Source organism: Montipora capricornis, chromosome 12, assembly GCF_036669925.1.
Source record: "Montipora capricornis isolate CH-2021 chromosome 12, ASM3666992v2, whole genome shotgun sequence".
Classification (NCBI taxonomy): Eukaryota; Metazoa; Cnidaria; class Anthozoa; order Scleractinia; family Acroporidae; genus Montipora; species Montipora capricornis.
In genome coordinates this window covers 29,575,956-29,587,437 of record NC_090894.1, presented here as the reverse complement: position 1 = coordinate 29,587,437, position 11,482 = coordinate 29,575,956, and the positions used below count along the sequence as shown (strand labels likewise).

Genomic DNA, 11,482 nt, shown 5'->3' with positions numbered 1-11,482 from the left:
ACCCCTAGAGGGTGACAGGAGGTCAAGTGCGTGATCCATTCTCGTCCCCAGAGCCCTCCGTTTCTTTTGGTCACGAGGTCGGCGAAGCGAAAGGCTATGGTCGCAGGTAATACCGGATGTCCGTAAATCTCGGACATCCGGCAGGGCATGCGTATTTATTTCAAGTTTCAATAATCGTGAGTGATGGGAGAGAAGATATTGGCATAATGGATGCTTCCTCAGTGGATCATTTCGAAGAAGCGTTTAAAAGGCTTTGATTGCGCTTGTTGGTTACGCAACAAAGGGGTGGCGAATGGTACCTCGAAAAACGTGGGTCTCGGAAAATTTTGGCAGGATCTCGAAATCTCGAAAGCATTTTCGATAATCTCGAAGTCTCGTCTTTGAATGGTTTGTTTTTACTTTTTTGAGTCTCGAAACTTTTTAACAAGGAGTCTCGGGCTCAAAGTTTTAACTAGGATCTAGGCGTCTCGGCGTCTATGTGAGTTTCGGATTTTACCATTCGCCACCCAAACAACAACAAGGGATGGTTACGATCGAGAATGATGAACTTAAACAACGACAACGGCGACGGCAACAAGAACGTCAAAAATTTGCATATTTAGTGGACAAAACAACAGCTTTGCACACCCTGCACGAGCGTGTTTCATTTTTGTCCATTTCTTAGTCGTCGTCTGCAAAACAACAACGTGAAATAGCCAAATTCGAGGTTTTATCAAGGATGTCAGCACTTGAAGATAAATTTTCATTTTCTCCCCTAAATTTAGCGCCGTTCCGACCGGTACCAGTGTCATTCTCTAGGAACTTCCACACCCTTGTCCTACGAAAACCGTTGAAATAGTCACGAAGTGATTACAACAACACGAATTTATATTTTGAGATGATGTTCTCGTTGCCGTCGCCGTTACTCTATTGATTTCGCGGAAACTCATTCACCTTTTTCGTGTAGTCGACATATTTCAGAAGTTTTTATTTAATCTTTTGAAAAGCGCACCCGTATAAGAGCTTGTTTCCCGCCATATGGGCCGGAAGTAAAATGTAATGCGTAGTTCTTGTAATTTTCTTGTGTTCTTCGCATACAATTTTAATCGGCCAATGAAAATATTTGAATTTTTAGGTGTGACCAGAGCCTTTCGTTTCGCCGACCTCGTGACCAAAAGAAACGGAGCGCTCTAGATCTGGGGACAAGAATGTGCGTGTGTTAGAAAGTTTCTGTCGGTTTTAAGTGCGTGCGCACACCAAGAGTGTCCTCGTATAACGTGACAGGTAAAGAAGATCGGAGTCTTAGTCGTGAATTTTATAGTAGGATAATAGCTATTTGCTAGTTCTGTAAATTTGTTTATTTCCTCTTTGGTTATACTCCATAGAGGAAAGATGAAGGTGCTTGTATGGACTTAGTTTGCTGATATCTGTTTTAACAGCAGCCATGAAAATGTTGGCAAAGGATAATGTGGTTTCGTGCATTTGAAAGTAGTTTTTCAAGGCAAAGAAGAATCAAATTTCTTTTTAGATAAGGCTCAACAAATCTTTGAGGAAGTGAGTAGGTATTAATTAATCAATCAATCAATCAATCAGTCAATCATTTATTTTAACACGTTACGTCAAAGAGCTATAAAACTCGTTCAAAATACGAGCGTGTATAAATAAAATCTATAATAATTACAGCCATATAATATTATTCAATTTCAAAAACAACAAAAAGCCACATACTAAAAACGTGACTTGGAAAACTTTATCACTCGTTCTAAAAGCAGTTAAAAGCTACAATTGTACACTATAAGACACTAGACTAGAAAACTGCAATCGTGCAATTTACTTCTGAAGTCACTAGCATCACTTGCGGAAAGACGCACATTAGAAGGCAAACTGTTCCATAACTTAGTTAATAAATAAGTAACAGAATTCTTCTTAGATATACAATTAAATTTAGGTAATTCCAAATTCAAGCCCTCGCCTCTTAGCCTATACGGTGTATGCCTGTATTTAAAAAGGCTAGCAATATATGTAGGACCCGTACCATTTAGACATTTAAAAAGAAGTATTAACGCCTGATGTAAGCGCCTACAATATACAGATGTCATGCATCTGTCTGTAAATAGGACCCCCCAATGAGACCCTTTTGATAACGTTTTTAATGTATTCTCGTGTTATCCGCACGGCAATGGAATATCTTCTATATCAGTGCAAATAACAAAACCATTCACTTCGTTTTCAGGGCCTTTTTGAGTTCACCTCTTGAGGGTAGGTACGTAGTGTATTTATCATATAGTGGTTTGACTTAATCCAATATAGAGATGTTTAAAGGTAGGGATATACATAGCACTCCACAGCTATACATGGCCCTCCACACCTATGCATAGCCCTACACAGCTATACATGGCCCTCTACAGCTACACATAGAGCTCCACAGCTATACATGGCCCTCCACGGCTATACATGGCCCTACACAGCTATACATGGCCCTCCACAGCCATACATGGCCCTCCACAGCTATACATGGCCCTACACAGCTATACATGGCCCTCCACGGCTATACATGGCCCCCACAGCTATGCATGACCCTACAGAGCTATACAGATATACATGGCCCTCCACAGCTATACATGGCCCTACACAGCTATACATGGCCCTCCACGGCTATACATGGCCCCCCACAGCTATGCATGACCCTACACAGCTATACATGGCCCTCCACAGGTATACATGGCCCTCCATAGGTATACATGGCCCTACACAGCTATACATAGCCCTTACACAGCCATACATGGCCATCCAAGGCTATACATGACCCTCCACAGCTATACATAGCCCTTCACAGCTATACATAGCCCTTACACAGCCATACATGGCCATCCAAGGCTATACATGGCCCTACACAGCTATACATAACACCAAAAACAGCTAATCATTGCCCTCCACAGCTATACATAGCCCTCCAAAGCTATTCATGGCCCTGTACAGCTATACATGGCCCTCCACAGCTTTACATTACCCTACACAGCTATACATACCTTACACAGCTATGCATAAGCCTTACATAGACGTTCACTGCTATATATAGATATACGCAGCCCCACACATCTATACGACCTATACATAGGCTGCGTTTTCACTAGGCCGAATAACTAGCTGAACAGTCTTTCTAGGTGTTTGTTTACCGACCAACATTTGCTAGTTAAACGTGACTTCTGTTTTCACTGCAACTTTCATAAATGGCTGAGGAAGGAAGCGCTTACGTATGGCCATGTATACCCTTGTAGGGTTATGTATGGCCGTGTATACGTGTGTAGGGTTATGTATAGCCATGTATACCCGTGTAGTGTTATGTATGGCCATGTAGACCTGTGCAGGTCATGTATAGTGAATCAGTAAATACCCCTATATAGGGCTTAGTCAAACCACCATATGATAGTTACATGACGTATCTACGCTCGTGAGATGAATCTTCGCTGACTGCAAATAAGCAGGCTCATCTACTAATCCCCACCTTACTGCCTGTACCCACAGGGCTGCTTAAAACGAAAGTTGCCAATCCCTACCCCCTGGGGACTGTATTTTGTCTTAAATCCTTTTCCTTTCACAGCTAATCAGGGTGTAGCGGGGAGAGGGTGGGGGTTTACATTAGGGAGCTTAATTTTAAGCACGCGCGTATTTGAGATGCGAACGGCAACCGGAAGATAACATTTCGCGTGCCAGGACATTGGTGTCTCCCAGATTTTTATACTAATGATCTCTAATGGAGAAAAGATTCTTAGCAATGTAAATGTGGTTGTGTGAAGACAATTTAAATGGGAAAACAGCTCTCTTCTGGTTGCCGTTCGCCTCTCCAAAACGCGCGTGCTTAAGCTCCCTATTGACTCATGTATTACACAGCCTTACTAGTGAGAGAGAGGGAGAGATAGACTGGGTTTGAGGCTGGTGATACCTTGATCACACCTTTTGTATTTTTTCCATTCTTTATAATCCAGTGATAACGTTTTTTAATTTCTATTTCTTAAACAAACGCATTATCATGTCGCAAAGTTCAGCGAGTATCAACATGGAAGAATACGGACAAGCGGTTGCATTCGAAATCGAAGAGTTGAACACTTCCGCATCGAATTCCAATATGGCGGATCTTTCACAACCAATGCCATCAGATCCATCAAAACACTGTCAGGAACTTATTTATCGTCTGGATGCTCTGAGAAGAAGAGAGAGTTTCTTCGATGTAACAGTGTCAGTAAAAGACAGAGAGTTTAAAGCTCACAGACTTGTGTTAGCAGCAGCAAGTCCATTTTTTCTTTCACTTCTCGTCAGTGACATGAGAGAGGGAAAAGAACAGTTCATCAGGATAGAACTTGAAGAAGCAACGGGGTCAGTCATGGAAGAAGTTCTTAAATACATTTACACCGGTAATGTTGCAATCACCAAGGATACCGCCCACGACTTAGTGGCAGCAGCAGATTATCTTCTCTTACCAGGTTTGAAAACTTTGGCTTGTGATGTTTTGGAGGAAAACATTACAATTGAAAACTGCATTTTCAATTATTACTTTGCCGACAGATATCAGTGTTTGGAATTAATGAGGGAAACCCGTGGGTTTATTAACTTAAATTTCAGTTCAGTCATGAAAACAGATGACTTCCTGAAGCTCGATATTGCACAAGTCATGAAATGGGTTTCCAGTGATGATGTCATTGTCACCTCTGAGGAAGAAATTTTTAAGGGAATAGTAAAGTGGGTGACTTACAAGAAGAGTGAACGAGAAAGCAACTTTGCTGAATTGTTGAATCAAGTTCGTCTGAAATCCATATCTCGCAAATTTCTTTTCAAGGAATTGGTCAATGAAGAACTGGTAGCAACAAGCAAGGAGACTTTGAATTTTGTGTTGAGATCCATGGAGTGCATTTTTGATCCCTTCAGTGAAGATTCTGCCAAGCCACCCAGGAAGTGCTTGGAGAGGTACACAGATGTGATTTTTGTTTGTGGTGGCAGGACAGCCTTGTGCTATCTACCCTACAAAGACATTTGGTATCAGTTGCCAGACATGTTATTTGAACATCAAAGTCATGCTGTTGTTCAATATAGAGATAAAGTTTGCATTTTTGGTGGACAGCGCGTTGGACCAGGAAAATCTCGAGTAATAGAATACTTTCTTTCTTCCACTAATTGCTGGGTGGCAATTGAAGGAAGACATGGAAGTGATGTTTGTTCTTGTTTATCAGTTTTAGATGGTTGCATCTATGCATTCTTTGGTGGCACCATTAGTCTCTATAAGTTTGATGAGAGTTTATGTGAGGCTGTGGCTGATCCACCAACTGCTCGCTATGGAGCTTGTTTAGTCAGTGATAAAAGACACCTTTACTTAGTAGGAGGATGTGAGCTTTTTTCGTACCAAGCATCTAAAACAGTGGAAAGGTTTGATCCTATTTTGGCCACATGGGAGGAGGTTGCAGCTATGAATGAGGCAAGATATGATGCTTTTGGAGCAGCCATGAATGGCAAGATCTACGTAGCAGGTGGCATAAATATAAATGTGGGATACTGTACAGTACTGAAGTCTTGTGAGGTATATGACCCATCAACAGATGAATGGCAAGTCATGAGTAACCTCAAGGTGTGTCGTCAAGCTGCAAATATGGTATGCTTTCAGGAAGCCCTTTATGTGGTTGGTGGCTTTAAAGACACAAAGTCGTCTTCAAGAGAGTTATCAGTGGAAGTGTTTCAGTTAGGAGCATGTGAATGGAAAAGTAAGTCCACTATACCCACTAACTTTGAAAATGAAAATCGTGAGGATCGAAAGAAAAAGATTCATCATAAGGCATGTCTTGCAGTGATCCACAATAGTCTATTAGAAAAGCTGTGTAAGCTTTGACATTTCTCTAATGACTGCCCGACTGCATTCTTTCCAATGTTGCCACCTGGAGACATTTTTTCCTTAAATTCAGTATTATGACTGCCTCATGGTGGGATTCCTTCTTGGTGCCACGTGGCGAAATCTTTTCCTATAATTAAGGGTTTGGCCTTCATCCACCTTTAGTACAAGTGACCTCCTGTTAAGGTGGCTTACTACAGTTTTCCTCTACTAACTATGAGTTTTCCAAAGAAAACAATCAAGACTTTGACAGGATATCTCTTCTGAAGTGTTAGTCACTGCAATTGATGTAAAATGTAATTTTACCTAACAAATAAATGCAAAGCAGGTGAAAATGCTAAAGATAGTCACTGAGCTCCTGAAGGGGCAACTGGAAACTAGACATTTCAAAGGCCTTTTCCTCAAAAACTACATGTGTAGCCATACATCCCACCTTAAGATTTCAGGATTTCCTTAGCAAGAGAAAATGATCATGTATAGACTGACAGGTTTTTCGCAAATGGCAAAAATGTTGATTTTTGTCTGCTTTGATAATAACTAAAAAATTGTCTGATAGATCTTTTTAAAAAAAATAATGTTGATGGTTTTGCCTTCATATTGTTTACTAATTGAAATTCCCAGAATTTTAACCCTGCTGATCTTCTTGGTTTTTACACAATTCCTTTGAATGTCTTTTACAGTGTATAGATGGTATATTACAGGGCTTGAAATGAACGAAAAAATCCAGTCACAATTTTGCGACAAGATACGAAAATTTAGTCGCAATTTCACATTATTGTAGTCACAAAGTCATCACATTGCATCGTGTTGTCAGCGGTCTAGCAAAACAAAATATGAGCCCACAATACTGGTGTGTAAAGAAACGGCTGAAAATGGCAAATAATGTCAAAGGAATGTTAACTGATTAGAATGTAATGTGAAGTGCTAAGTTTCTACCCCATATGAACCATGTGAGCGTTAGCCCTACAGATGGAAATGGGCCCACACAAGGACAGAGAAAAACTTAGACCAGGGGTCAATTTAATAAAACTTTTACATCTTCAGTTTCCAAGCCCTGCTCCCGTCTGACCTTGTAGCTCAGTCCACCCTGGTCTGAGTTTTTCTCTGTCCTTGTGTGGGCCCATTTCTATCTGTAGGGCTAACGCTCACATGGTTCATATGGGGTAGAAACTTAGCACTTCACATCACATTCTAATCAGTTAAGTCCTCTCAAACATAAGTGCTACACGGCCAACGTTTGCAAAAAACGTAATCCTCCTTGTCAAGGGAATGGAGTTGCGCACGTAACATCGCAGCTAAATTTCACTACAATTACGCTATCTTCAGATTGAAGGAAAATTCACTGCCAGAAACAAAACAATTTTGTCATTTTATTCATTTTAGTAGAAGTAGCAGCAAAGTGGCAACTGCTGACCCTGTTGTTTTGAAAGAGTGAAGGTGAAAACAAGTCGCAAATTTTCAACTTCTCCCGATATCAAGTTAGTCGCAAAGGGAAAAAATTCAGTCGCAAATGCCACTGTATTGGTCGCAATTTCAAGCCCTGTATAACAATTACTGGTACTTTAATCTGAAAACGTTCTGATCACATGGGACCCTTCCATTTAAGGGGCTTAAAAACTTGTTAGTCTCAGTTATTTTCCATTTTGCCACCCCTCTGCTGATTTGTTAAGTCCCTAGAAATTAATGTTGACAGTTTTATACTATTTTTTTGGAATTTGTTGTGTCAAACAATATGTAGCCTGTTCCAGGCTCTCAGATAGTCGAGCAAACGAAAAGAACTGCGTGTGAAAAGTGAGTGGGGGCTTGGGTCGAGGCCTCGCCTCGACCCAAGCCCCCACTCGCTTTTCACACGCAGTTCTTTTCGTTTTCTCGACCATCTGAGAGGCTGGAACAGGCTAAACAATATGTTGACAAAAATTGGATGCACATGCTATCCTTTTGCCACTCAATCACTGATGTAAATGTCATTAAACCATTTCCAAGTTGCTGTTTGTCTTGGTTTCGAAGTGAGTCTTGGTGCTCAACTCTTGAAAAAGAAATGTGCTTGATTTGCATGAGAATATGTAACTCATTTCCATTTGAGTGATTGTGCACCAGGACTCGCTTTGAAACTGAGGAATGCAGCAACTCGGAAATCGGCTATTAAAATGAGTTATTTTTGGAAGCGAGGTAGATGGTAACTTTTCACTCGTTCATCTTAAACGACAGTTTTCCAAAGAAAATGATCCAGGTTTTGAAATGTGTGAAATCAAAGCAACAGGATATCTCTTCTGAAGTGTTAGTCACTGCAATTGATGTAAAATGTAATTTTACCTAACAAATAAATGCAAATCAGGGGAAAATGCAAAATGTAGTGACCGAGCTCCTGGAGGGAGACTGGAAACTACAGATTTCAAAGGCCTTTTTCTCAAAAATTAACTGTACGTCCCCACCTTAAAATTTCAGGATTTTCTTAGCAAGAAAAAATAGTCGTGTATAGAAAGGTGTTTTGCAAAATTTGCAAAATGTGTCGATTTTGGTCTATTTTGGTAATATCTGAAAAGTTGCCTGATAGATCTTTTTTAAAAAATGTTGACAGTTTCGACTTCATATTGTTTGCTAATTGACATTCCCAAAATTTTAACCCTGGTCATGTCTTGGTTTTTATGTAATTACTTTGAATGTCTTTTGCAATGTGTAGATGGTATAACTATTTCTGGAACTTTAATCTGAAAACCTAATGATCGCATGGGTGGAAATTCATGTGACTGTCCCTGGGTCACATGGGACCCACGTGGGACCCTCCCTAATGATCACATGGGACCCTCCCTGGGTCTACACCCTCCCATTTAAAGTGCTTATCACTTCAACACACTTTTCCAATATATTTATTCTCCGAAATCATCCCAAATACATCGTGTTGTTTTTAGAACATTTAGATTGAAATTTCACTCTTTCATTGGCTTTAAAAAACGGGAAGAGTGGTCATACCGTGATTAATAACCGAGCAATGAAGGGGAATGGGTTCGATACCGGGTTGACGTCACAAATTAATTTGCATCGCTGTTTTCAAAGAACTACCTCAATGCAAATGAATTTGTGACGTCAACCCGGTATCGAACCCATTCTCCTTCATTTCTTGGTTATGGATCAAACTATGATCACTTTTTCCGTTTTTGAAAGCTAATAAAAAAGGTTCTATAAACAACACGATGCATTTGGGACGATTTCAGAGAATAAATAAAGTGGAAAAGTGTGTTGAGGTGATAGGCACTTTAAGGGGCTTAAAAACTTGTTGGTCTCAATTATTATTTTCCATTTTGCCACTCCCTCTGCTGATTTGGTAAGTCCCCAAAAAATGAATGTTAACAGTTTCATACTATTTCTTGGAATTTGTTGTGTCAAATAATAGGTTGACAAAAATTGGATGCACATGCTATCCTTTTGGCACTTAATCACTGATGCAAATGTCAAGAAAACCAATTTAAACTAGACCCTCCGTGAGGGTACACTGGGTTGCCTGTGGTAGGTGCACCGTTCCAGACAATTTTTTTCAAGTTGGGGGGTCATTAAGAAGTCATACCAGACGAGGCCCTTTGGCTCACAGGTCCTCACACGTTCGTACGACGAAACAGATCCGTCCTTGCGTAATATGTAGCTCTAACAGTGCACGATATTGTTTTGGTATTGTCTATCATTGTAGTGCCATGGTAGAAGTCTTGGGTAAATAGTCTGAGAAGACATGTGGTTACTAGCAAAGTGCTGAACCCAGAAAGATTGAAGAAAATAAATGGGAAGTGAGAAACATATGCTTCTGGGCTGACATGTTGATAAACTTCTTTTCACTACAAGTTTAATTAAGCGTGCCCTCTGAGCATCTGACAGCTTTGTAATGCCGAAGTTCACTGAAGTCAAGCCCTGTTCGGCGGGGTTAGTGTTTGGATGGGAGACCAAATTAATATACCCCTCGTAAAACGGAAGCATCGGACCGAAAATACTATTAACGCTAACAAATGCGAACTCAGCAAGGTACAGATTTTGTTGGCTTGCTTTATGCAAAAACAAATATTGATGCAAAAGTAAATAAATATTGATACACAGTTTTTAGAAACAGCAGAAGGAAGTTTCCAGGACGATCGCTCGAGAATAACATATTTACGACATGAAAACAACATTTATTTTGAACCGTGAATATAGAATATAAAAAGTTACGATCAGCGACAAACATTTTGGGGGATTTTTGCAACGTTCAATTTTGTTATTGTACGTTATGGCTGCACAAATAAATCGCAAAATCGAAAGTGACATCGCCGGAATTTAGCGGGCGCCGTGATGAAGTTACTGCGGCATGTTTACTCGCCAAACAGTGAAGTATCTGTGTCAAATGATGGCAAGATACCGGGTTTTTGTAAGTTTCATTTTCTGTCAAGTGTTATTAAGTTTGACAATGAAATGAACGAAGTCAAAACAAAGATCACAATCGCCCAAGTCTTGTTGATGCAAAGTCAAAATTTACTCTCCAAGACGCGTACGACGTTATTTATTCTAACCAGGTAATTCCATCATTTTGGAAATAGCAGCTACTTTATTATTCAACTGCGTCACAATCCTTCACTGATTTTGGGGCTCATTTTGTTGAAACTCAAGCACGCTTCCAACAGGCCTGTGAACCCTTCCTGCTTACAGAGCAATACTAAAAAACTTCTCCCACATCACATTTCAACCTTAAGCTCGAAAATTCAATACACAACATGATATTATAATTCACAAAGGCAGAAAATACCACAGAATCCTTTTCCAGCAAAAAATTTATTGAAACAAACAACATATTTGCTCTTAGAGGCGAAAACCTCTTCCTATTTCATTGCGTGCGTGAAGACAAGAAACTCGATCGTGTTAAATTACCGTGTACTTCAGGTAAATACAGCTCACTTTGATTTCGGCTCGACGGGCGATAGATTGTTGTCGAAGTCCATTACTCGTCGCTTTTAAGATTCCACCGCCTGTATATCCAATTGACTTGCCATTATTGAGCTTCATAAGGGTATATTTTGTTCAAAGATCCACTAAAACGCCATTCGCGTTAGATGACTTTCGACGCCATTGCCGGTAAAGTTAATCGTTCTACTGTGTCGACCAGATAAATCTACGCATTTCCCACTACCCTCTCGATCCTAAGAAAATACGGGCAGAAGGCTCTATGCACAAAGCCACCACTTAGCAGGGGAGTGACAGGCAAGACTTTTCCCGACACGGAAAATCAAAAAACCCACGAAATGAAACCGAGATTCCGACTGGGTTTGGCAACCCAGTAATGAGTTATTTTTGGAAGCGAGGTAGATGGTTAGTTTTCAGTTGTTCATCTTAAACGACAAATGTAATTTGTGATAATTGTAAATTAGCATAAGTTGCTGTTTTGCCGGCTCATATCAAAGGCCTGGTGAGCCGTGTTAGGTGCGCAGTGGTTTGTGGGATTTAGGCTAACTCAATCTAGGGTCAGCCTTCGCCGAGTGCACAAGTCCAGTTTCATTTATTTTTATATGGAGCTGAAAAAGGTTGTTTTATGCCTTCGTTAGGCTGTATATGATAGCGTTCTTTTTCATTGTAAATAGTGTTTTTCTATAAGAATACATAGGACCCCAAGGGTCG

General features: G+C 40.3%; 1 protein-coding gene across 1 annotated transcript; it reads left to right on the top strand.

Moving 5' to 3' along the window:
- The first annotated feature begins 3,675 nt into the window (after positions 1–3,675).
- On the top strand, positions 3,676–6,483 carry LOC138026821 (kelch-like protein 3). The gene has a single exon (XM_068874277.1). It carries the CDS (start codon positions 4,010–4,012, stop codon positions 5,852–5,854), a length of 1,845 nt encoding a protein of 614 aa, XP_068730378.1. The 5' UTR covers positions 3,676–4,009; the 3' UTR covers positions 5,855–6,483.
- The last annotated feature ends 4,999 nt before the right edge of the window (positions 6,484–11,482 follow it).

Coding starts and splice junctions, on each gene's coding strand:
- LOC138026821 (XM_068874277.1), top strand. CDS start 4,010: ATGTCGCAAAGTTCAGCGAGTATCAACATGGAAGAATACGGACAAGCG.